The 27,482-nt window shown below is 39.3% G+C and overlaps 1 protein-coding gene across 7 annotated transcripts in view; it reads right to left on the bottom strand.

Annotated features, from left to right (window-relative positions):
• Positions 1–27,482, bottom strand: part of mcc (MCC regulator of WNT signaling pathway) — a 180,499-nt gene that overhangs the window by 71,590 nt on the left and 81,427 nt on the right. For 6 of the 7 annotated variants that reach the window (XM_072583876.1, XM_072583840.1, XM_072583850.1 and 3 more), the window contains 5 exons: positions 25,280–25,393; positions 20,919–21,061; positions 15,888–16,030; positions 10,257–10,420; positions 8,196–8,402 (listed from right to left, as the gene is read on the bottom strand). In XM_072583876.1, the coding sequence (XP_072439977.1) occupies positions 8,196–8,402; positions 10,257–10,420; positions 15,888–16,030; positions 20,919–21,061; positions 25,280–25,393 (771 nt within the window). The remainder of the gene's footprint in view (positions 1–8,195; positions 8,403–10,256; positions 10,421–15,887; positions 16,031–20,918; positions 21,062–25,279; positions 25,394–27,482) is intronic. The other variant, XM_072583859.1, reaches the window with a different exon arrangement.

The raw sequence follows: 27,482 nt of genomic DNA, 5'->3' as shown, positions 1-27,482 counted from the left end.
GCTTAATACTGTCAAAATTAGCCTTCCTCCAATTTAGAACTTCAACTTTTAGGTCTATCCTTTTCCATCACTATTCTAAAACTAATAGGGTTCTGGTCACTCGCCCCAAAGTGCTCTCTCCTCCTCCTCCCCCCCCCCCCCCACCGCCACCCCCGATACCTCAGTCACCTGCCCTGCCTTATTTCCCAAGAGTAAGTCAAGTTTTGCACCTTCTCTAGTAAGTACATTCAGATATTGAATCATAAAATTTTCTTGTACACTCTTAACAAATTCCTCTCCATCTGAACCCTTAACACTATGGCAGTCCCAGTCTATGTTTGGAAAGTTAAAATCCCCTACCAAAACCACCCTATTATTCTTACAGATAGCCAAGGATCTCCTTACAAGTTTGTTTCTCAATTTCCCGCTGACTATTAAGGAGTGTATATTACAATCCCAATAATGTGATCATCCTTTTCTTATTTCTCAGTTCCACCCAAATAACTTCCCTGGATGTATTTCCGGGAATATCCTGCCTCAGTACAGCTGTAATGCTAACCCTTATCAAAACGTTACTCCCCCTCCTCTCTTGCCTCCCTTTCTACCTTTCCCAAAGTGTTCGTATCCTGGAACATTAAGCTGCCAGTCCTGTCCATCCCTGTGCCAGATCTCTGTAATTGCTTTGATATCCCAGTCCGATGTTCCTAACCATGCCCTGAGCTCATCTGCCTTCCCGGTTAGGCCTCTTGCATCGAAATAAATGCAGTTTAAGTTATCAGTCCTACCCTGTTCTCAGCTTTGTTCCTGCCTGCTTTGACTGTTTGACACGCTTCTATTCTCAACTGTACCAGTCTCAGATTGATCTGCTTCCTCAGTATCTCCCTGGATTGTCTCCTCCTCCTTTCCAACACCCCCTTCTCCACCCCTGCATTAGCTTAAATCCTATCCAACAGCTCTAGCAAATCTCCCTGCCAGTATATTAGTCCCCTTCCAATTCAGGTGCAATCCATCTTTCTTGTACAGGTTACTTCTACTCCAGAAGAGATTCTAATAATCCAAAAATGTGAATCCTTCTCCCATACACCTACTCTTTAGCCACACATTCATCTGCTCTAGCCTCCTATTCTTACCCTCACTAGCTCGTAGCACTGGGAGTAATCCAGACAATAATACCCTCGAGGACCGTCTTTTTAAATTTCTGCCTAACTTTTTATATTCTCCCCTCAGAATCTCATGTCGTTGGTACCAATGTGCACAATCACCTCCTGCTGGTCCCTCTCCCCTTTGAGAATATTTTGCACCCTCTGAGACATCCTTGATCCTGGCACCAGGAAAGCAATACGTCATTCTGATTTTTCACTGATGGTAGCAGAAACATCTGTCTGTGCCCCTGACTAGAGAGTCCCCAAACACAATCGATCGCTTGGAACCAGATGTACCCTCATTACATCAGATCCAGTCTCAATACCAGTCTTGGCTGTTTGTGCTACATTCCCCTGAAAGTTCATCACCACCTACATTTTCCAAACCAGCATACTAGTTTGAAATGGGGATAGCCACAGAAGACCCCTGTACTACCTGCCTACCTCTCCTACCTTTCTTGGAGTTAACCCATCTCCCTGACCGTATCTGCAGCTTTTCTCCCTTCCTATAACTGGCCTCCATCACCCCCCCTAGTTCTTATAAATTCCTCATTACCTCCAACTGTCACTCCAACCAATCCATTCCATCTGACAAGATTCGCAACCAATGACATTTATTGCAGATATAATCCTCAGTAACCATTAAACTCTCCTGAAACTCCCACATCCAACAAGAGGAGCATATCACTCTACTAAAGACAATTTTGCTCCTTCCAATCTAGATAGCACGGTCTTATTCCTTTACAAAACACTGCTTCAAACTAACTTAATACTTATGGCTTATATTTTTAAAATTTAATCAAGGGACAGATCCCAATAATAACATTCAACAAGAGAGAACCCACTCTACTCACTATTGTAGATTTACAGCAAGGCTATATTTAAGAACTATTTACTCGTCTGTTCCTCTCCCAAACAGGTTCTTCAAAGATGAGTTGTGAATTTTGCTCCTTGTCAAGCTTTCGTAGACACACACTGATGTCCAGCGATACATGAATTCAAACAGCAAAGGCAGTAACCATGCAGATTCACTGCTGCGTCAGTTAGCAGCATGGATTTCTTTCTCACTCTCCCTTACAGACCATGCACTCGCTGCAGTTGTCTGCCTTTCTCCTTTTAAAAGTGCAGTTGTTTTGAAGTTTTTTCCCTGGAATTCAAGGAAATCACCTCCGACACCAAAAATACCTCAAAAAAAAGGAGCAGACAGTTACGGCCAGAAAGTTTTCCCATCCTCCATTTTGGATTACCCTAAATCCTTCCCTCTCCCCATGTCTATGTGAATTCCTCTGGGTGTTCTGGTTTCCTCCCAGATTCCAAATTTGTGTGGGGCGGGGGGGATTGGCCATGCTAAATTGCCCATAGTATCCAGGGATATGCAAACTAGGTGAATTTGCTCTAGGAAATGCAGGGTTATAAAGGGTAGGGTAGAGGAGTGGTTCTGGGTGGGATGCTCTTCAGAAGACCCACACTGTACAGATGCTATAATTCAATGATTTGTACACCAAGGTCCTTTTGTTCCTCCCTGTGGAGGATTTATTGGACCTCCCAAAATGTATCAACGTGATTTATTTCTGGTAAATGCAAGCTGCCATTGCTCAGGTCAATACCAAATTGTAACCTTATGCTACAATCAACACCATCACCAATTCTCATGTTATAAAATGACTGATTATACTTCAGTATTCACATCCAAGTTATTAATGTACTGAACAAACAGCAAGGGTCCCAACACCGTGGTACATCACTGGTCACAGGCTTCCTATCACAAAAGTAAACCTCCACCATCACCCTTTGCCTCCTATTTGAAAACCAATTTTAGATCCCAGTTTACCAACTTGCCTTGGATCCCATGGACATTTTTTTGGGCTCTTACCTTTTGGACCAGCTTTTCATGTGGAACTTGTCAAAAACTTTATTAAAGTCCATGTAAACTCCATCAACTACATTACACTCAATCTTTTTGTTACTTTTTCAAAAAATGCAATTGAATTAGTCAGGCAGGCTTTACTTCTAATAAATCCATGCTGATTATCCCTGATCAATCCCTGTTTTTCCAAATGTTGATTAATTCTGTCCCTCAGAATTTGTTCCAATAATTTTTCGACACTTGACCTTAGACTAACTGGTCTGCAATTACCTGGCCTATGTCTGATGCCCTTAATGAAAAAAAGAACATTAGCTCTCCTCCAATCATTTAGCACTTACCTGTAGTCGACAAACTTTTAAATATCTCCACCAAGGCCAAGCAGTTTCTCCTTTTACTTCCCATAGCAGCATGGAATATTTCTCATAAGCTCCTGGAGAAATATGTACCTTTTTGCCTGCTAAAACGCCTGATGCCTCCTTCATATTAATGTTAATATATTCTAGGATCTCACATTCACAGCTGAAATCTGCAGCTACAATGTCTTACTCTTCTGCGAAAACAGATAAGGAATGTTCACATAAGGCCTCACCACATTCTCTGGCTCCACGTATAGGTTGCCCCTTTGGTCTCTAATAGATCCCACTCTTTCCTAGTAATCCTCTTACTCTTAACATACTTGTAAAATGCCTTGGGACTTTACTTAATCTCATCTGCCAAAGATATTTTATGGCCCTTCTCTGTTCTCCTAATTCCTTTTTAAGTACCTCTCCCACACACAATATATTTCTGAAGCACTTCCCTTGTTTTAATGCACTATACTTTACGTAGGTTCCTTCCTTTTTCTTTACCAATCACTTGCTATCCCTTGACATCCAAAGTTCCCCGGACTTGCTGGCCTTACTCTTCACTCTTAGGGGAACACAACAGCCCTGAATTCTCACTGTATTACTTTTAAAAGACTCCCACTTTCCAAATATGGACTTACCTGCAAGTAGCTGCTCCCAGTCGGTTTGTCAGATCCTGTCTAATGATATTGAAATTGGACTCCCCCAGGTTAAGACACTTAACTTCTGCACTATCCTTATCCCTTTCCATAATGACTTTGAAACTTAAGAGTCATAGTCACTACCCACCAAAACTTCAACTGCTTGACTGGCTTAACTTCTTGGGATTTGGTCTAGCACTGCCCAATGTCTATTAGGACTACCTATGTAGCATCTCCTGGATGCACTTAAATCCATCCAGTTTAATCCTTTCACACCAAGACAATCCCAGTTAACGTTTGCAAAGTTGATACCCCCTAACAACTATAACCCTATTTCTCTCACAGCTTTGTGATTTGCCTACACATCTGCCCCTCTATCTCCCACTGGATGTTGGAAAGCCTACAGTATAATTACAGCAAAGTAACTGTCCCTTTTTGATCTCACGTGAGACAGTGTGGGTAGACCTTAGAAACTAAAAACAGGCTACGTGGGTAGGGTTTAAAAACCTAAAAGAGACAAAATAAAAGTGACGCCCTGCAACAGGAATATCAAGAGTTTGAGAGTAGATTAAAGAGGAAGACTATTAAGGTTAAGTTGTTTGGATTACATTAGTAGTCTTCCTCTTTAATCTACTCCCAAACACTATATTCCTGTTGCAGGACCTCACTTTTTTATTAGCCCATGTTGTTGAAACTGACATGCACTGCAACTGCTAGCTATACATTCTATCCCTTCACAATGCCCTGCAGCTGCTCAGAGACATCTCCAGCCTGGCATCAAGGAGGCAACATACCATTCAACAGACAAAAACAGAAATTGCAGAAACAAAGCTGAAGGAGGACCTAAAACATTAACTGTTTTCTCTGTACAGATACTACCATACATGCTGAGTTTTTCCAGCAACTTCTATTTTTGTTTCTGATTTTCAGCATCTGCAGTTCTTTTCATTTGTTGTATACCATTCGAAAGTCTCATTTGTTTCCACCGAACGGTCTGTCAGTTCCCTAACAACTGAGTCCCCTATCATTAAAGCTCTTGTAGTCTTTTTGCTCTTCTGCTGTGCAGCTGACCAAACATGTTGCCATAAACTTCGCTGTAGCAGCTTTCCCAAAGAGCTAAAACCAGCCCCCAAACCCCCAACAGTATCGAACATAATAGATCTGTTTGAGAGCAGGGTGGCCAAAGTGGACTGCTGTACTACCTGCCCAGGCTTACCTGTAGGTCACCTAAAACTTTTCTGCCTGTATTATCCTTGCTTGTGGTGTGGCTAACTCACTAAACTCGCTTTCCATCATATCTTCAGCATCATGGATGCTCCACTGACAGTCCATCCATAGCTGCGCAATCAGGAGCTGCAGCTGAACACAATTCCTGCATGCAGGGTCCGCATGGACATTGGCAGTGTTCCTGATTTCCCACATATTGCAGGAGAAGCATTTCACAGGGCTGAGTTCTCCTACCATTGTGATCCTTAACAATTATAAGTGATACAATAGGAACCAATTACTCAATCTTACCTACTAATCTCACACTCTCACACCATCCTAACAAATTACAAATGTCAAGTAAAGAACTGACGCTCTGCCTCCCTCCTAAGGCTAGTACCTAAGCAACCAATCCTCTTTCACATTATGAACCTTGATATAGCTACAGGAGCTGTGTCCCTGTATGCAGCGACGATTCCACCTGCTCCTCTCCCGCTGCTGCTCTAACTGAGCTTGACTTGGACCTCAGACCTTTATCTGCAAGCTGCACAGTCACTGCTCACCGTCAGATATGCTCCTCTTTGCTCCTCTCCCACAGGTGCCCCGACTGAGTTCCAATTTGGAGCCAGCCTACATCAGTGAGCCGAGAGGTGATTGGCAAGCTGATTGGCATGAATAAGTCTAGAGCTTTGGACGAACTTAAGAGGGCAATGCACGAGAGGACAGTTAAGAGTGCACTGAATTTCTTAAGTACAGAGGTGAAAGTGAATGGATGAGGAATGATGATTGTGGCAGGACAAAGTTGTGTGATATCACAAAGATGAAAATAGAGGCTTTTAAATGACAGCATGGATACATGGCCACAAGCTCAACTCAGAGTCAAATGCTTCCAAAAGTTGGTTAAGTCTGGTTCAGTCTCAGACATTTGAGAGGAGTGCACAATACGGGTAGCCAGTTAATAGAGATCGAAGCTGGACCCAAAGACAATGGCTTCAATCTTCCCAATGTTTAACTGGATGAAATTGCTGTTCATCTAGTATTGGATGCCAGACATACAACCTAATACTTCAGCATCAGAAATGGAGTCAGCAGAGGTGGTGAAGAAGTGGGAAGAGAAGCCATTGAAAAAACTATCCGGTGATAAAGAAGAAAGAGAATGCAATGCTACCCAGCCAACAATTGTGGAGATATGTTGATTTTATGTGGCCAGCCATATCAAAGATTACAAATGGATTTTTTTTTGTCAATCTTGCATAAGATGACACTTGCAACCTTGATGACATCAATTTCAAAAATGGAATCCAGAAATCTGACTGGAGGGAGTTAGACATGGAGTTGCATGAAAGATGAGAATGGATGCTGTGAGCAACAACACATTTAAAGGGCAAAGATAATGAGGTCAAGTGTTTGCTCATTCAAGAGGGGTGATGACATCAGACAAAGCAGGATGTTGCCTTAAGTGAGAGAACTGTTAACAGTGTCAGCTAACATGGGGAGGAAAGCAATGAAAACATCTGGGTGAGATTGGCAAATGGTTCTCAGGATCTTGCTTCACAAAGGTCTTATTTAGTTGTCCACTTCCTGGTAAGTAGTTGAAGTGTGCAGAGGAGATCTGAAGTTTATATTTTCAAGTTTCTAAGAGAAGCTCCAAACTGTTTAGTACTTTCATAACCCTAACGCAGCATTGTAGCCACATGGACTGTAGCAGTTCAAGACTACAGCTCACCACTATCGCCTCAAGTAAGGAACAGGCAAACAAATTCAGAGCAACCTCGATTATCCAGCATTCGATTATCCAGCAAGATCACAAGGTCCCGATGCTCGGCTAAACAATGCCACCTGGCATTTGATTATCTGGAATTCGATTAACCAAGCAAAATTGCCCGTGTCCTTCACATAATCGAGGTTCCTCTGTAGAGTACAATGATGTTCACTTCCCCTGAAGGATGAGACAATGTACTGCCAGTATTGCATTATTTAAATGAGTCACTGGAGCAATGCTGCACAAGATAGATTCAGGTATCTGGCATTTCCAAAGGCAAACCTGCAAATAAATGGCATTTTTTCATAGAAGTGGGGGAAGGGCATGAGGCAATGGGAGAGTCAAGTGTGTCTGAAATTGGCAATGCAACTAAATGCAGGACAGATCGTTAGATACACATACAAAATTTACAGAAGGAATAGTTGTTACTCTACTCAGACTACAATAACTGGAATGAATCATCATAAACCATAGAAAGAGATAAAATAATTTACAACAAACAATACGAAGAATATTTTTAAAAGTTAAGCTTCAACCATTAACTTACATCTTTTTGAAATAATCATACATTCAAGAGCATTAGGCACAACCTTTTCCCCCAAAAAAACTTAAAGAATTAGAAATCCATTCAGTTAGAGTTTGGTTAAAAAGTACTTTTAGATTAATCAAGCCAGCATGAAACATCTATCTGGTCTAGCCTACATATGACATTCAAACAGAGAACAATAAATATCCGCACCATGATGACTGCTGGTCTTCAATTCAATCTGATTTTCTTAACAATTGATATCAATGTAAAGGACATTTGTTTAGGGCATAAAATAGGGCATAAATTGCTCACTGTCTCATCATCACAGGTATGTAAATTACTGTCAATTTCTGATATATCTGATATTCATCTGAATCATCCAAAATTCAGGAGGAGGAGTTGGGAAAAATGAAACAAATAGATCAGCCAAGAAAATCCAGGAATAAAAACAACAAACAAATAAAAATAATTGAAAAACAAAATGAAAAAAATGGAATTCACTAGTATAAATGAGAAATAATTAATGATAATGGCCAACATGAGTTTAAAGTATTTAGATGAACGGAAGATTTGAAATGTTAATACTGGTCTTGTATATTGTGCAATGTGTGTGTTATTTGGCATTGAGACTTTTGGAAAGTCTAGTAAATGTTTCACGTTATATGAAAGTTAATATTTTACTTGTTCATCCTATTGTAAACTTGTTGCAGAGCAGATATACTTACCCTCCTTCGCAAACGGTCCCTTTCTTCACGAATAGCATTCATTGTAGCCTTTGTCCTGTTTAGGTCATCCTCTTTGCTACACAGCATTGCCGTGAGGCTTTCGTTTTCTTCCCGAAGAGCTGCTAACTCCTTCTCCCATCGAGATCTCTCTTCAGCAAGGGTTGGATAGAAGCCACGCCCCAATACTCCCTCAATCTCCTCCACAGTCTGTTAATAAATGTTAAATAAGTGCAAATGAAATGTACTTCATTATTATTGTGTGGCAGTTTTAGTGTTTGCAAATTTTTTTCAAGTAACTAGGTCAAAACCTAATTTATTTGGTGGATCAGGATCAAAGCTGACCAGGGGAAATCTCCTTCAATGGATCTTTCAAACCCATCTGCAGATCAGTTTAACTCAATCAGATAGGACAATATTTCTGGTGATTCACTGGTACCTTATAAAGGCACAGATGTCAGTAAAGGTTACATCCTCAGGCCCTGGGGTGAAGGGAAGATACTGCCAGAAAGTCAAGTAGTGAATAATTCCAATATTAATCTATGAACAGACAGAAAAATATATACCATGAATCTAGCCTACGCAAGACTCCGCTAACTTCTGAAAACATTTTAAAAACTCAATATTTTATTACATTTTTCGCGAAATTCTCAAAACTGTTGTGGCAGAATAAACTCATTACATGCAGAAATTTGTCTCATTGTGTTTGAGATGGTTTTTGTTATATTAGCCAATGGGACTGAATGACCAATCAATTTTCTTTTCATAGTACTGGCTGATAAAGGCATGTTTGCTGCACATCCAGAAGATGGATCTTTGGCATAATTACAGAACCATCACAGGGATACACACTAACAAAATTTACATGCCCAGGTATTTATGAATGGTACTATAGAGGCAAGAGGGTTTTTTATAAAAAAGGATATCGCATACCAAGAACACTAAGACCATGTGTGATCAATATGAGGAGCTGTCTCAATGCCTAGTGTGGTCTACAAGGTACACTAGAGTGCACAGGTGTCTGACATAAAGCAAACATTTCAAACATCACCCTTACCTTCCATACCCATGTAGGAATGGTTTGTTCTGTACACTCAAGACATGAAAGGGAGATCAAATTGCCAGATAAACATCAAAATTTTATCATTTTACTTGGTTGGTTGCTGTTATCAGTCTATTTCTTGCTAATCAATCCACATTGTTCCTCCTTCTAAGAAGTTAAATTGTTTTTAATTTGCTCCCATTTAGTCATTGGAATATTCCAATGTAAATAATAGGTAAATACTAATTTCAACAATCAGTCATTTTTGCCCTGAAGTGTGATATAATAAACAATCCCTTCTATCTACCTAAAGAATAAGGAGATAATTGCTGGATAAGACAAAGCTCAATATTTGCTCAAAGCTGGTTTTGCTCAACTGATGTCCAGTAGAAAGATATTGCCACAAAGTCAAGCGGACAATGGATAATTCCTATATTAATCTATGAATGGACAGAAAAATATATACCATGAATCTAGCCTAGCTCAAAACTCTCAGCTAACCTTTGAAAATAGTCTATTAAAAAAAAACTCTGTACTTTATTACATTTTTTCACGAAGTTCTCAAAGCTTATGTGGTAGAATAACCTCATTACATACAGAAATTTGTGTCAGTGATTTTATGAGATTGTTTTTGTTGTATTAGCCATTGGGACTGAATGACCAATCAATTTTCTTTTCATAGTACTGGCTGAGAATGGAATGTTTGCTGCGCATCCAGAAGATGGATCTTTGGCATAATTACAGAACCATCACAGGGATACACACCAGGCAAGTTTACATGCCCAAATATTTATGTACGACAGAGGCAAGACAGATTTTTTTTAAAGTATATCACATACCAATAGCAGCAAGACCATGTGTGATGTAACATGAGGAGTTGTCTCAATGCCTCGGTGTGGTATAGGAGTTAAACCACAGACTGCACAGGTGTATGATGCGAAACAAACATTTCAAATAGTGACATGAAAGTAGGCAAAATGAAATTCATGGCCAAAATATTGTTGAATCAAGTAAATAATTACCTTTATAGCCAGGTCACAGTGCTCACTGGCAGTTGTTAGTTGTTCAATGTGTCTGTCCACTTCTGCCACTGAAAGACTGCAACTGCTCTTCTTCCTTCCACAAACTACATTCTCTAGCCCAGTCAATACCCTCTGGAGCTCTGAGTTGAGGTCACTACAGTTATCTAACATCAAAAAAAGCATAAGTGTTCAGTTCATGATTATTGCTGATAGCCTAAAATAATAGAATTTCATGTAAACGACCATATATACACATGTGCAATTCGATCTCATGTATAAGTAGACCCCTTACTTGTGGCCAACAAATCTTGTATTTTCTATATACCTTATATAAGTCACAGTTACAGATCAACATCTAGGAGTCACTGTGCCTGTCCTTTGCACTCTGGTCCGGCTTTCCAGTCTGCTGGCCATACTGCTCTGTTTCGGGTCTTCCAGTCCCCCAGCCGTCATGCTCCATTCCAGGTTTTCAGATCACTGTATTCCATGAAGCCTGCTTCTGCTGTTTCAGTTACCCGCGGCTTACCGCAGCCTGAACGTATTACAGGGAACGTTCCAGAACCAGGGACCAGGGGGCTGCCTAGTAGGTAAATTTCCCGTTTAAATGACCATATGGATATTAACTTGTTTGTAATTGTCTTTCTTTCACTAGTACTTAAATACTAACTTATTACTCAAAGATGAAATGCAAATGACAATCAAGACCTGATTACAAACTTTTTCTTCAACATGTATCCTATACTCAACCACTGTAGAGATTGAACTATATAGTAGAAAAGTATTATAATTTGTACAAACTGGGGCCATTTTGCTTTGTTTAACTTTGCTAATAGGAGAAAGTGAGGACTGCAGATGCTGGAGATCAGAGCTGAAAATGTGTTGCTGGAAAAGCGCAGCAGGTCAGGCAGCATCCAAGGAACAGGAGAATCGACGTTTCGGGCATGAGCCTGAAGAAGCTCTTAACTTTGCTAATAGCCAAGAAAAGCACAGCCAATCAGAGCTTTGAGGAGTAGGATAGTCGATGTTTCAGGGATAAGCCCTTCATCAGGAATGCGGCTTGTGGGTTAAGGGGGTTGAGAGATAAATGGGAGGAGGTAGCAGGGAATGTGCTAGGTAGATGAAGGTGGGGGTGAAAGTGATAGGAAGGTGGAGCAGATAGATGGGAAGGAACATAGATAGATAGGACTGTTCAAGAGGGTGGTGCCAAATTGGATAGGGTTTTGGGATAAGGTGGGGGGTGGGGGGGGGGGGGAAGAGACAAGTGGGCAACTGGTGAAATCCACATTAATCCTGTGCAGTTGGAGGGTCCCAAGGTGGAAGATGAGGCGTTTTTCCTCCAGGCGTCGGGTGGTTAGGGTTTTGCGATGGAGGCGGCCCAGGACCTGCATGTCCTTGGCGGAGTGGGAGGAGCAGTTAAAGTGTTCAGCCACAGGACGATGGGGTTGGTTGATGTGTGTGTCCCACATCTGCAAGTTGGCATCCTATCTCCCCAATATAGAGGAGACTACAGCTGATGCAATGGATCTGATGACACAGGTGGAAGTACAGATAAATTTCTGTTGGATGTGAAAGGATTCTTTGGGACCTTGGACGAAGGCGTGGGGGGAGGTATGGGTACAAGTTTTGCCATTGTCAGTTTGTTTTTAAGAAGGCAACTGAGTGTGATGGCTCTCCTAGTTTCCTTTGAGACCTTGCCTGCAAGCATCTTTACTTTTATTTTGCAATTAGTTTTCTTTTGCCTTGCATCATTATTTTTATCATTTATCTCTTCTGTTTTCCACTCTACCTTGCAGCTGTGCTTATGTCTTAATGTTATTCTAGACCATACAGCAAATTGAGAACCTTGAGTACAAACAGAAAATTATGAACACACTCAAATCAGGCAGTGTTCAAAGAATCGCAACAAGAACATAACACCCCTGGTCCTCACATTCCACTCCATCGACCTCAAGATACACCACATCATCTTCCACCACCTAGAAACAGATCTCACCACCAGAGATATATTTCCCCTCCCAGCTCTGTTTCGGAGAGACCATTCCCTCCTTAACTCCCTTGTCAGGTGCACATGCCCCACCAACCCATCTTCCCCTGCCATCGGAAAAAGTGCAAAGAAAGAAATGGTTAACATTTTACCTTGTGTCCTTTCATCAGAATAGATACAGTCTTACCTATGAGGGTGGGAACAATTTTGTTTTTATTGCAGATTTTAAGTATTCACAGTAGAGTCAGAGTCATAGTCAAACAGCATGGGAGCAGGTGCTTTGGTACAACTAGTCAACGCCAATCATGTTTACCAAACTAAACTAGTTTAACTTCCATGCATTTGGCCCATATCCCTCCATATTTTCCTATTCATGTTCCTATCCAAATGTCTTTTAAATGCTGTAACTGTACCTGCATCTACCACTTCCTCTAAAAGTTCATTCGATCTTGGAAGATGAAACCAGACAGGTAATAGTGAGGAACACTGAAATGGCACAGATGCCAAATCAATACTATGCCTCAGTTTTCACAATAGAGGACAATAGCACCGTTCCTATTGGAACAGGCAAGTCAAAGGCGATAGAAAGGGTAGAACTGAGAACAATCAACATTGATAGGGAAAAGGTATTCAGTAAACTATTATGATTGAGGGCAGACAAGTCCCCTGGGCCTGATGGCCTACATTGTACGGTATTAAAAGGAAATGGCGGCGAAGAGAGTGGATCCAATGGTTACAATATTCCAAAATTCCCTGGACATGAGAAAGGTTCCAGTGGATTGGAAAAATGCTAATGTAAAGCCCTTATTCAAAAAGGAAGCAAAATATGGGAAAATACAGACCAGTTAGTTGGAAAACTGTTAAATTCAAATCAAGAAAGCAATATCAGAACATTTGGAAGTCAATACACTATCCATCAGAGTCAGCATAGTTTTATGAAGGGCAAATCTCGCTTGACTAATTTGCTAGAGTTCTTCAAAGATGCAACAAGCAAACTGGATAATGGTGGTTTCTAGATGTAATATATCTGGATTTCTGGAAGGCATTTCACAAAATGCCTCACAAAAGATTAATTCACAAGGTTGAATCATGTGCTATTGGGGTAATTAATTAGCTTGGATAGATGACTGGCTGAGGGACAGAAGACAGTCAGGATAAATGGGTTTTTTCCTGGATGGCAAGATGTAACTAGTGGGGTGCCAAAGGGTTCAGTTCTTGGACCTCAGCTATTTACAATCTACATTAACAATACAGGGATAGAAGGATCTATAGCCAAATTTGCGGACTACACAAAAACAGGTGGGACGGTAAATTGCAATGAGGAAGAAAGAATCTTACAAATGGCTATAGATAAGTTAGGAGAGTGGGCCAAAATGTGGCAGAAGGAGTTTAAAGTGGATAAGTGTGAGGTCATGCATTTTGGTTGAAAAAAAATGGCAACCCATTATCTAAATGGGCAGAGAATTCAAGGTGCTCCAATGCAGAGGGATCGGGGTGTCCTCATTCACAAGTCACAAAAAACTAGCATGCAGGTACTGCAGATAATGAACAAAGTGAATGGAATGTTGGCTTTTATCGTGAAAGGAACAGATTATAAAGTTAAGGAAGTATTGTTGCAACTATACAAGGATTGGTGAGACCACGCCTGGAGTATTATGCAGAGTTTTGGTCTCCTTATTTGAGGAAAGATGTAGTAGTAACACTGGAGGAAATTCAGAGGAGGTTCACTAGATGGATCCCAGAGATGAGGGGTTTGTCAGAGAGATTGAACAGTTTAGGCCAATACTCTATGGAATTTAGAAGAATGAGGGGAGATCAAATTGAGGTAATCAAGATAATAAAAAGGTATGGATAAGATGTGGAGCAGATGCTTCCTCTTGTGAGGCATTCTAGGACAGGAGAGGTCTTACGATAAGGGGTAGCAAATTTAAAACAGAGTTGAGGAGAAACTACTTCTCCCAAAAGGGCTGTGAATCTGTGGAATTCACTAACCTAAATGCAGTGGATGTTTGGACAGTGAGTAAATATAAGGAGGAGTTCGACAGATTTTTAATTGGTAATGGATTAAAGGAATATGGAGGGAAGGCAGGAAAATGAGGGTGAGGAGCATATCAGCCCTGATCGAATGGCACAGCAGACTCAACGGACCAAATTCTGGTCTATTCTGCTCCTATATCTTATGAACATATGAACCATCCTGTGAAAAAAAAAATGCCCCACAGGTCCCTTTTAAATCTTTATCCTTTCACCTTAAAAATATGCTGCTGGGGAAAAGACCTTTGCTACTCCCCTTATGCCACTCATGATTCTATAACCTTTGTAAGGTCACCCTTCAACCTCCTACGTTCTAGTGACAAAAGTCCCAGTCTATCCAACCTCTTCCTACAGCTCCATCCTTCCACTCCCAGCAACATCCTGGTATATCTTTTCTGAACCTTCTCCAATTTAATAATATCCTTTCTAAATCGGGGTGACTAGAACTATACACATTACTCCAAAAGTGGCTGCATGAAAATCCTCTACATTTATATAATATCTATGTGACCTCAACACACCTCTACTCAGTGGTTTGAGCAATGAAGGCGAGTGTGCTAACCACCTTCTTAACCCATCTACCTGTGATACAATTTTCAAAGAATTCTGTACCTGAACTCCTAGGTCTCTCTGTTCAACACAACAGGGCCCAACCATTAACTGTGCAAGTCCTACCCATGTTTATTTTACCAAAAGCAATACACTTCACATTTATCCAAATCAAACATACAGCATCTCAGTAATTTGCTTTGGCTTAATTTAAAAATCTACCCATTTTAGAGCTCATTTTTCTTATGCTAAAGCAACGACGGCAAGAGTAGACTGGGTGGACTTCAGGAGAAATGATGTAATGGTGGTCTTAACTACATTTTCACTCATGGTTGAGAGATTTCCAGTGGGTTTTCACTTTCATGAGGAAGCTTTTGCCACCGAAAGGATCCACATTGCTGAGGTAAAGAGAAGTTTAGAAAAAAAAAAATCAGAGCAAAGGGGGAGCTATGAAAAGACTGAAACACTTGCAAAAATAAATGCAGCGCGGCCATCAAGGAATTTGACATGATGAGTCATTCAAATTTAATATTGCTTGGACAGGGGGCAATGTGGGTCAGTAATGGGCAAATGCGACTTACTGCAGAACAGATCACAGAGGAAGACAGGAGTGCAACAGAATTATTGAGTCTAAAAGTGACAAGAACGAATTTCAGCAGAGTGGTGGCACTGTTGCTCAGATGCAAACATAAATGTTGACGATGGTTAGGATATGAAGTTTTGCTCATCCAACGTGGAATACACTACAATCTGTTGTTATATGTCAGTGTACAATATATGGAGCAATTCACGACTCTAAAAATAACTTACCGCTCAACCAATCTTTCATTCCTGACTTTATGCACTCATTATCAAAGAATCACACTTGTCACATTAATAGAATAATGCAATTAAACCAATTTGTTGTTTATGCATGCTGGAAATTGTGCATTTTGTACAATTCTTCAGTATGAAAGGGACCAAAATATTAAATCTATAAGCAGGTAGGGGAATTGATTGCTGTTAAATCTGAAACAGTGTACACAATAAGTGAAATTTAGCAATGTCTAGAATAAATATCATACCTATATCTGCAGAGACCATCATTGACTGGTTCTCGGGCACAGAGGCAGAAGTTTGATCCTGATCTATACTTTGAGCATCATCATTTGCCTCCTGATGGCTGTGGCTAAGTTCTGAACGCAGCTCTGAACATTCATCATCCTCTCTGTAGAAGAAACAGACCTTTTAGTGCTGCATAAATATGGAGGTAGTTGTACTTGAGGCTTTTTAGCCAACTTCCCAGAACTTCAATAACTTCTTACTTCCAAAATCAAAAAAAAACTAATACTTCTGAACGGAAAACACTAACTCAAAGTGTACATTTTAGTAACCATAAAAGAACAAATTTATGCACTTAACCATATGCATTTTAGAAACTTTACAAATTAATAAATAGGCAAAGCTTTCCTAGGCAAACTTCCAAGGTTTGAAGTTTCAACAAATTCTAGCTCATTGGTTCAATTTTAGAGCTTATGCATTCCATCCTTCTTGCTTGTATAACTGTGCACCAGGTCATCACAACCCCAAATGCTAACTGCACAGGAGGGCACATCCCTTCAGTGGTTGGTTGGCTCACTCGACTGAACAATCTTCAGCACAATTAGATTGATGCCAGCAGCACAGGGTATCATTCCCGTTTTGGCTGGGTGGTGGTTTCAAGAAAGTCTTCTTGGTCTATCCACAGTGGTTCAGGCCTGACTTCAAAATGAAAACATAGGTAGGAAAACCTCCAAGTCCAGATTATGCATCCTACATTGTGTAAGACAGTAATTCTACTACTATTCACTGGGAAGTCCACCTAAAAACATTACACGAGTCTGAAAAACACAGTTCATCACTACTGTTTGTTTTTACTCAGCCAGTTCAGTATAGAGTTTCTATTCTCCTTCTCTTTCCCAAGTCTGTGTTATAGCCCTATATAAAATCCTTTTTTATAAAACGACAGCAACATCCCTACCCTTATCTATCCTCTTAGCTCAAACTTCCCAAGGAAATTAGTGAAACGTATTTTTCCCCCAAATAAATCCATACTGGATATTCTTCATTAATCATTACCACCCAAGTGACGACTGATTTTGTCCCAAACAATTGTTTCAAGAAGTTTCCCCGCTCTAGAGGTTAAATTGGCTTTGGTTACTCCTGTGAAGCATTTACATAAATCCATTACATACATAACTGGATTACAATACTTACCTCAGTGCTTGTGGGTTGCCTTTCACATTATTAGCAATATAAACAGTGATGCTGGACATATTTTAATATGCAAATTGGTTCATAATTTCTGCCATTCAGCTGGCTCACATGCAATTTAGTTTTAAAGGAATTCTGCTTGCTACCATCCAAATTGTGTTTGATGTTTTTACTGAACAAATCAATCTCAAACATTTATAAATTACACACACATATTATTGTAATCGGTTATTTAAAGGGATATGGTGAACAGAATTGGACATGTAACACTGATCCTATAAACAATCCTCATGGATTACAGCTGAGGCAGTCACTGCTCCTTCTCCTTTCCCAGTCTGACCAGTGCTTGCTCACTTTGAAGGGTGGTCAGCTACTGTGTCATGAGAGTCTAGCTACCATTCCTCTCACCTTTCGTTCTCCCAAGCACCATCATTCACAATGCTATTTCCTTGCCACCTCAGTTTCCCAACACAGCCTTGTACTGCACTGACAGTTTATTCCATATCTGAAGGTGTTTTTGCTGTCAAGTCACACAAGTGTTCTTACTGTTCGTTATGGTCACACTTGTTAGATTATGAGTTTATATACCATACTGCAATTTCAAATCTAGCTGGCTACTTTACATGCGCTTCTGCCTTGTTAAATTTCCCCAAATTTTGTATTTTGAGAAGTTCCATTTTGTTCATTTCCTTCTCTCCCATTCGATATCAACATGTTTAAATTCCTCTTTTGCCTAATCTATCAAACCAAGAAACACCAGTAAATTTCATTTTCTCCTTTTGTGTTGTACTTTACAGGTCATGTGTCTGCATCACCTGTTTCACAACATTCAGTTTTTTCCTTGATTTCATTTCTCTTTCAAGCCTGCTTTTCATTTATTTTTATACAATTCTGCTCATCAGCATTTTATTTTGGAGCATTCCACAATTCATTCAAGCTAAAATGTTTAATTCATGCCCTCTTCCTGAGATCAGTTCCTCCCATCATCATCTTCCTCCTATATTATCAACATTTTACCTACAGCAACAAACATCACAATCCACACATTCTAAGGAATAAAAAAATCTAATCCATTCAATTGTATAAGAAATATCACATAAAACTACAACATACCAAGAGGCTTGTATAACTATTTGAAAGCTGAAATGAATGAAAAGTTGCTGGAAGAATAAATTTGGACTTGACAAATTGAAAAAAAGTTGTCAAGTAGTGCATGAATTTGGAGATTGATACCATTTTTCTCAGAGTTAGAGTAAAACTCTATCAAAGCTAGAATAGATCTCATGGCTGCTTGAATCCTTAGTTTTATCATAGACAGGCCACAGGGAATTTGGTGCATTAAAAAAATTAATTGTTAATTTAAAAATTTGTGTATTTTAATGCTAGGAGCATAGCCATAGAAAAGATGAAAACCTTACAAGATGAAAAAACTTGAAATAGTGGATGAACGTGCAATAAAGTATTCAAAATAATTAATCTCTCTAAGCACTGTATTTACATGAGCAACAGGCATTCTAATACAGAAATATCAGATAATGTCTGAAGATTAAAAGGCAGAACCTAAACAATGTCCTGCACTAAGAAAGGAGTATTCTAGGAAGCAGGTTGCTCAACCATGGTTAACCAGAGAAATTAAGAATAGCATCAAAATGAAAAAAAAAGCAATGTGGCAAAGATTAATGGTAATCCAGCGAATTGGGAAAGTTTTAAAAACCAAAAGATTAACAAAAAACAGACAGGGAGAACATAACGTTTAAGGGTAAATTTGCAAATAATATCAAGATGGGCAGCAAGAGCTTCCTTAAAAATACAACAACAAAAAAACTCCCTTAGTGAATGAAGTTGGAGAAATAATAATGGGGAAATTAGGAAATGGCAGGGAAGTTGAATAAATAATTTGCATCAGTCTTCACAGCAGAAGACAACCATTCCACAGATACTGAACAAGTAAGGGGCAAAACAGGGATAGGAAATAAATACAACTATCACTCCAGAAAAAATACTAGGAAAACTAATCAGGCCAAAGACTGATAAATCCCCTAGGCCTGATGCAATACAAACTACTTTACAGTTAGTTCTTCTACAACGCGATGGTTGCATTCTTGTGACCCCACACTACATAAAAATCGTGCAATAAAAATAGCACTTAGTGCTGACACTGCAATTGTGTTAAAGCCAACATGGTTCATGCTTTAGAAACAATGTTCACTTCATCAACTACGTTCTAGCCAATTTGTATTGACGAAACACATGCTATAGAAGAATGACCTGTATAACAAATCAAGAATGCTTTATCTGCATGTCAGAAAATTGAAATGACAAAAAATTTGAAATTTTTTTGGACTGAAGGGTCTGTTTCTATGCTGTACATCTCTATGGCTTTATGACTCTGTGGACCTGAACAGATATGCCCACAAGCTGAGTTCGGGCCTTTAGGGGGAAAAAAAAAATTTGCTTATCCCGAACAGACCTAAAAGTAAAGGTTTTCTTCCCCCGCGCCCCCCCCACCCCCCAAAAATGTTTTAACAGACCTGTCTGTGGAATTCAAGCCGTTTAGAAAGAAACAGAAGACCTGAATGTTATTGGCATATTAATTATGTGACTGAATTATTAAATCCTCTATCACATCCTGTCACTTCGTAAAGTTTCCAAATACACAATAATAATAAAAGTGAGCTTTAGTAATTGATCATGCTGTAGTCCCAAGCGCCTCCACATACAGACTTTTCAACACACAATGTGTTGATCAAAGCTGCTCACAAATAGTGCATCCGAAAACAGAAGCTACTCTTGTTGAAAAAGCAGTTCAACCTATGATTTACAAATAAAAGGCTCCAAACCTACAAAGAAAGTAGCTCCATAGATAGTGGATGCACTTGATAGGAATCATCCAAGAATCCTTAGATTAAAAATGCAAGAGATCGGAAAATTGCCAATGTAACAACTTTGATTAAAAAGGAGAAAAACAGACAGCTCCAGGTCAATTAGCTGAGTGTAGGTCATTGGGAAAATGTTAGTTTATATAAAGGATATAATAGCAGAGTATTTACATGCATGTAAAATCATGAACTCCGATTTCCGTCCACCGATGTTGTCAGACTTACTGAGCCTTTCCAGCACAGACAACAGACCAAATAGCTTCTTCCAGTGCTTTAACCTTTCTTCAATTTTTATGGCAAATAGTATTGCCATGATTAACACAAGGGTTCTTGAAATCAGACAGAACTGAGGATTTTATCCTGCACAACTTGAATACTTTCTAGGGCCTTGATTCCCTGCGGGCAATGTTATTTGCGAGCACGAAGTAATGAGCGACCACGTGAACATTTGGCAGTGGAATCAATGATATCCAGACTTTACCCAAGGTACTGGTCTACCAGTAAGTCAAAAAACCTTGCCTACCTGTATAAGAACACAGAATTCATAAACTCAACATACAGCCGTATATACTGCTACGTGGGTTTCCTCCAGGTGCTCCGGTTTCCTCTAAGTCCAAAAATGTGGACGTTAGGTGAATTGGCCATGCTAAAAATTGCCCGTAATGTTAGGTGAAGGGGTAAATGCAGAGAAATGGGTCTGGGTGGGTTGCTCTTCAGAGGGTCGGAGTGGACTTGTTGGGCCGAAGGGCCTGTTTCCACACTAAGTAATCTAAGCTAAGAGGAGTGGGGTTTAAAAAAAAAGTTAACATGTCAGAATCCAGGTACCAGAAATAACAAAGCTTTACTTTCAAAGCATCAAATACCCGGAATGTTAATAATCCATTAGCAATCTCAGCAGAAGCAAACAATAAACTCAGCCTCAATACAAGATGAAATGTGACAACATTCATGTATTTTACACTGTATTCAAAATGCGCACCTCACCTTATTGTTGTTCCCTGAAGCCTGTCAATTTTCTTATTTAATTCTGCAATTATACTGTGAAGCTCAGTGATACGTTCTTCATAGCGCAGAGTTGCCCTTTCCTGAGTTTCTTCATGCTCCCTCATTAGATGAGACTGTTCACACTGAAAAGAAAATTAACATAGTAGAGAGAACTTGGAATAAAATGATCATTTTCTCATCTAAAAGCAGAAGATGCTAGCAGCACTCACTAGGAAAGGAAGCATCTATGAAGAAAGAATTACAATTAATATTGCAAGTCTAATCTTGCATCAGAATTGAGAAAAGATTAGAAATGCAAGTGAAAGATGGTGGTTGGAAAGGAAAGTCTACGAAAGGAGAACAAGTGAGATTAAACAAAGGGAGCCATGATACAAAATCAAAGGCAGTGGTAACAGAACAAGAAATAAAAGTCTAGAAGACGTGTGAATGGCAAGCTAGCTGCTATCAAAATGCAGAGTACAGGAAATGAGAGACAAATGTGAGAAAGACTAACTTGAGAAAGCAAAAAAAAAGTCAAAATCAGGAGGTATGCTTAGGAGAGAGATTATGATCTAAACTTTTTGATTTCAGAAGGCTGTAAAGTGCATGGATGAAAGATGCGGAGCAGTTTCTTAAACTTGCGTTTAGTTTCTTTGGAATAGAGTTGGTCAAGGACAGAAAGGAAGTGGAGAATTAAAACACATGGAACTGTAAGGCTCAGGATTATGCTTGCAGACTGAATAACTGTTTTCCAAAAAGTAACTCAGTGTGCACTGAGTCACTCCAATGAAGAGGAGACCACATCATAAACAGTGAATACAGTATATTAAACTGCTTTGTCACTTGGAAGGAATGTTTGGGATCTGAGGCAGTGAAAAGGGAGGAGGTAAAATGGCTGACCTTGCATTTCCTGCACTTATATGGAGAGATGCAGAGGGAAGAAGGGAGTGTTGAGAGAATTCAAAGGTTGCAGATGGCACAAAATTTGAAGAATTGTAAATTGTCAGGAGGAGTATATGGGTAAAGAGCATATAGTCTACAGAGTGTCTTAGGCAGGCACTCTCACATTTATGAAGCATCTGGAAGGGTGCTTAAAATGTCAGGGCATAGGCATCATCTGAAAAAGTATGGATATGGATAAATTGAAAGAAAGGAAGCATTTGATGAAGCTCTGGGAATCAAAAGACTTGTACTGAATATTAGTCTATAATTTGTCCTCGGAAATGGAGACAGAAGAATCATAGGAAGGGAAGTCAGAGATGGATTATGTAAAGTGGAGAGTTAAATGGAAACTGAAAAACAACGAAGAAATTGTCAAGTTGAGGGCAGCATCACAACTGTACTAATCAATTTATAGAACAAAAAGGTACATGAGGGAACCTGAGTAACACTGCAACAAAGAACATACCACATAAATTGATCAAAAGGGTAATCATATGCAGGATCTGTATGATTTTCCAAAGGAGGTGGCTGGAATTGAAGAAGTTGTTGTTCAATGTGAAAAACAAGTTCAAATCAGGCAGAGGTGGAATTAGTGGATGGAGTTTGGTTGGGCCTCAGTTCACAATTGGCTGTGGGGAAATTACAGAAATTTGATCTGATCTATTAATTATAGAATTGCTTAGCTTTATTAGTAATGCTGTGCTCCCAATGTTAAACATGCATGCAGTCCTGTGTTCTATTGTACCTTAATGAGGTTGGTATATAACCTGTAAGCTGTGTCGGCATTGATCCCGACTTGTTTCTTTAAAATGCCTAATGAAAACAAGGTTGCTCTGCAGGATTGATGGTCATGGTAATGAAAGATATGCTGGGCCATAAGTTTGCAAATTTTGGTTTAATATAATTCTTCTTCTGCCCACAATACCTCAAAAATCCAATTTTGAGATGCTAGATATTTTCTGAATCTATTCCATTTAACAATGTCATACAATAAAATCATGCCTTCTGCATGAGGGGGCTGTTTTTCTTTTTTTTGTAAAGGGGGGTCCATCTCTAGGAGATTGGAGTTTCTCCCAGTGGAAGGCCTACCAGAAATCTATACTCAAACATCACAAAACATGGAGAAACACAGCAGCCAACTTGGTAGAATAGAAAATCCACCTCTTTAAAAACCTGAACGAGAGCGCACCTCCCTCAGCTTATATGTGAAACCTAACATTCTGTCATATGTCCCATGTTATTTTGGTGGAAGCTGCTTGTGCTGTAATTAAAAACTCAAACTGTTATCATGGGTATGGATGCTACTGCCTGAAGGACATCACAGCATTCCATCAATTGCTCTTGAACACATAGCACAAATTTTTTCTTCTCTCAGGGTAACAATTTCCTCTTCCACCAGTCATTCCCAGTGCACTTGCTGTCAACTGTAGCTAGCCAAACTTAACACCAACAGCCCATTGCACTTGCAGTTTCCTCACTGAGCTTCAGCTGCTTTCTATTACCAATGTTGAACTCACTGGACAGGAGAGGAATGGTACCAAGCAAATGCACAAGTGTGGTTAGTTTATATTTTTATGCATGTCATCACTGAAGTTATAAATTTAGATAGGAATGCACACTTTTTGGCAGTTATTTTTGCATTGTCAGAAAGATGATCTAGATCTGATGGCAAATATGGTACCATCGCAGTTTCCTGCCCTGGCCTATTTCTTGTTCCTCTACATGTCCTTGCTGCTCAGAAGAGAAACTCAAACAAGAAATATATTTTCTATGAGCTTTCAGATTTACTGATTCTAAAATCGCCTGCTATTAACACAGATAGCATTCACTCCTTCTCTTGCTAATGTACAGTGATAGTGGTATGTACCATAAGCAAGATACCTTGACAATTTGCTGCAATGTTTCTTTGACAGCATTTTGCAAACCAACAACTTCTACTACGTATAAAAGGTCAAGGACAGCTAATGTATGGAAACACCCGCAAGTTCCCCACCAAGCTGAACACCAGACCAACTTGAAACCATGTGGTCATTTTTCCTTTTGTAACACCATCAATATTGTGCCTGCATAAGAGTCACTGATGCAGTATAATAAAGCACAGCACCACTACTTCTGCAAGGGCAATTAGCAATGGACAAAAATTCTGGCCGTACCAGTGAAACTGGTTTCAAGAATGAACAAGAATAAATGTCCAGGAATCAAAGGCACCCTGAACCATGGGGAAGCCTGCAGACCCTTGTATTTACGCCATCTTTTTCTCTCTGGCAAGGCAGACTGTAATCAAAATACCTGTCTGTACGTAGAGAAATATATGCTGCATTGTAATGCAAACTAAGATGTTGCTCATGTCTCCAGTCTAGAAGGAAACAGTACTTCACAAATTTAGAGTTGCCATCCTTATCATCCATTGACATGCCATTTCTGACTGCAGTTGTTGGAAGGTTTTAATCAGAAGATGTTTCAGCATTGACCATTGCAGAAGTCGAAGTAAACTGCTCCCTTCAAGACCCTTAACGGAAATGACTTGCGGAGAACCCTTCTTTTCTTCCTTTTTCTCCCTCTTCACCCTTGGAATAGATCTTCTCTTTATGCTCCCAATGAAATTAATTCAACAGGAATGACCTACCAGGCCATCTTTGGAAGTAACTTATTTCAGTACTAGTTTCCAACAGAAGTTTTTAAACTGAACTTCAGGATTAACCAATCTCGAACTTTCAGTGAGAGCAAGTATAGAAAAGTTTCAAAAACATCAATAATTTTAACCAGCAAAAGAAAATCAACACAGTTAAAAATCCTTTTTGAGATAATGCAAGTGGGGAAAGTTATTCATCCATTAAACATTGCATTGATCCATTTAAGTTCTAGACAGGGCAAGAGGTTGAAATGTGGCAATTAATGATGATTCATTAAAGTCATAAACTGCCCAAGTCATACTGCAGGCAATCATTGGATGCACACAAACTTCTTTAACCAACAGAACATCTGACATAACTGCTATCAAAAGGGCATTTTAGAGCCATTTTTCAACACAGATATTGTCATGCTTTAAAAACTGTACTTCAGTACCCAATTCTTCCACCTTCATATTACATTTTACCAATATTATACACATCTGCACGTTCAAAACCATTTATGAAGATTAAATCATATTCTGTTTAAACCAGATTATCTAGACAGAATTTCTGAAATTAAAACTGACTGCATGTAATTTCGTAATGATGATATAAATTTCAGCAGAGATGGCATAATCTATACCTTGCAAAACCATTTCAAGAAGCAAATTTTAAATTAATCATTGCAGAAAAGCTGAATATCTTGCCATTATATGCATGGTTATCCCCATAATCAGTTTTAACAAACTCAGTTGTTCTAAATAATAACCAATGTTACAGCATATAATTTTTTTGTCCTTCATTTACCTGAGATTTTGCCAACTTCTTTTCTAACAAGTCCCTCTCCCGTTCTGTATGCTGCAGTCTTTTATTGAGATCCACTATGTCTGTTTTTAATGATGCTAGGGCTGCTAAATGTAGCTGGTGAAGAAAGCAAAGTAGAATTAATTAAGGATTCAAATTATGAGATATGATTCTGCTCAAAGTGATACATTTTTCATAGCTGTAAATTAAGAGCAGCTGTTCACTAGCACAGATTCTTCCACTGCATATCACCCGATAGCTTTTCTCTCTTTGTGTAATGTTCTTGTGGACCAAAAGTTTCTGATCACTTTGGGGGAAGGAGAGAAGGCAGGCCTAAGAACTACCTAGTTGGAATGGGATCCAACCCATAGTACTGGAACTACAGTACTATACTCTAACCATCTGGTCAAATAACTAGCTCCTAGAATATTGTTGTGGTGCTTAAAATGTTGGTTCAATAAATTGTATTTTGACTACAGGGAGACAGGTATTTGGCTTCAGGGTTAATACCAAATCGGAGCCAGGCAATATCACGGTTGACTATTATGCTTATCGACAAAAGATAGTGAATATTTATTATATTGGTAGGTCTTGTCCAGAATACCTCAAATATTTTAATTGGGTAAAACTAGATAAAGTGAAACAAATAATAAAAGGTTTTGTTTAAAGTTCAAAATATGCATTTGGTCTCTAAACAAATTACCAAAAGATAAAAATTACTTTAGCACCTGATAAGTGGAGAGAGCAGTGGAGGCTAGGTCACCAAGTACATGCAAAATTGAGTTGGCCAGATTTTTGATCAACAAGAGAAACAAAAGATTTGGGAGGGCCAGACAGGAAAATAGTCAGTCATAACCTTATTTTAAAAAGGTGCATGATTGAGGAGCCAAATGGGCTTCACCTGCTTCCATTCCATACTTTCTAATGTTTAAAAACTGAATGCAATAATGAGCAGAATTTTGAACTGGCATTCTGCACCATATGATTTTTTAAAACCAGCTTAATGAGATCATTCCGACATTTATTTTTTGTTTCCCAAGAACACAAACAAAGCTTCAACATTGCAAGCAGCTCAGGGTACTCCCTTTCCAGAGAAAACTTTTGAACTATTAATTTTTTCCTAACCTTCAGCAAACTATTTTAAATTAAAAATTAACTGATTTAAACATTAAACATAGAATTGCGTATTCTCTGTACTATATTTGCTCTCAGGATGCAAACCACATTCATTGCTCAACACCAACTGGCCGAAGAAACTGGGGTGGACAATTTTCAACCTGCTGCAGGCCTTGCTCTGATAGAATTATGTCCATAGGAATTCCAGAATTTTAATCCAACAAACAGTAAGTTCCTATTTTAAGTTGTTCCAACTTAATGTCAGTTTATAGGGGCAACATTCATGCTTAGCATTGAGAGTTCCATTTAAATTACGTTTGGGACTGATGTTGAGTTTCATGACCCAAATCAGCACCATTTTTTTCAGTGGTCTCTCTTACTCACAGACCTAACCCTTCCATCTCACTAACCCTCCCAGTTGTTTCCAGCATTCTCTCTCATTGACATTTTCATTGACTGAAGGAGGAAACAACAAGCAGTTTAAAAATAAAGGGGAACAGAAGGTACAATGGGCAGGTTAGAAATGATGGGAGGGTCAGATGTAGGGAAGGTTAGCAGGCATGAGTAAGGTCAGTGAGTGGGGTCAGGGAACAGGATATATAGTCATCATATACAGCTGACTGGAAGACCCGAATAATCTTCTATGGATGAGGGTTCAAATCCCCATCATGGCAGATGGTGGCATTTGAATTAAATGAAAAACAATTCTGGAATTAAGAGACTAATGATGACCATTGCCAGTTGTCAGAAAAACACATCTGGTTCACTAATGTCCTTTCGGGAACAAAACTTCATCCTTTCCTGGTCTGGCCTACACGTGATTCCAGACCCACAGCAATGTGGTCGACTCACAACTGCTCTCTGGGCAAATAGGGATGGGCCATAAATGCTCGCCTGGACAGTAATGCCCACATCCTGTGAATGAATAAACAAAGAGCAGTCCGACCAAAGGGCTCAGGAACTGGGAGAGGCAATAAGCTAGATGATTGGGGTGCAACAAAGACATACAAAAAAAAGAGAGACACCAGAAGCATATACAAATTGTCAGAATATTTCTTTTAAACTTTCAGTTTTATTGCAAAGGCTTGTT

Source organism: Chiloscyllium punctatum, chromosome 2 (assembly GCF_047496795.1).
Source record: "Chiloscyllium punctatum isolate Juve2018m chromosome 2, sChiPun1.3, whole genome shotgun sequence".
NCBI classification, from domain to species: domain Eukaryota; kingdom Metazoa; phylum Chordata; class Chondrichthyes; order Orectolobiformes; family Hemiscylliidae; genus Chiloscyllium; species Chiloscyllium punctatum.
The sequence above is the reverse complement of the archived record's forward strand: the minus strand, read 5'-3'. Positions and strand labels throughout refer to the sequence as shown.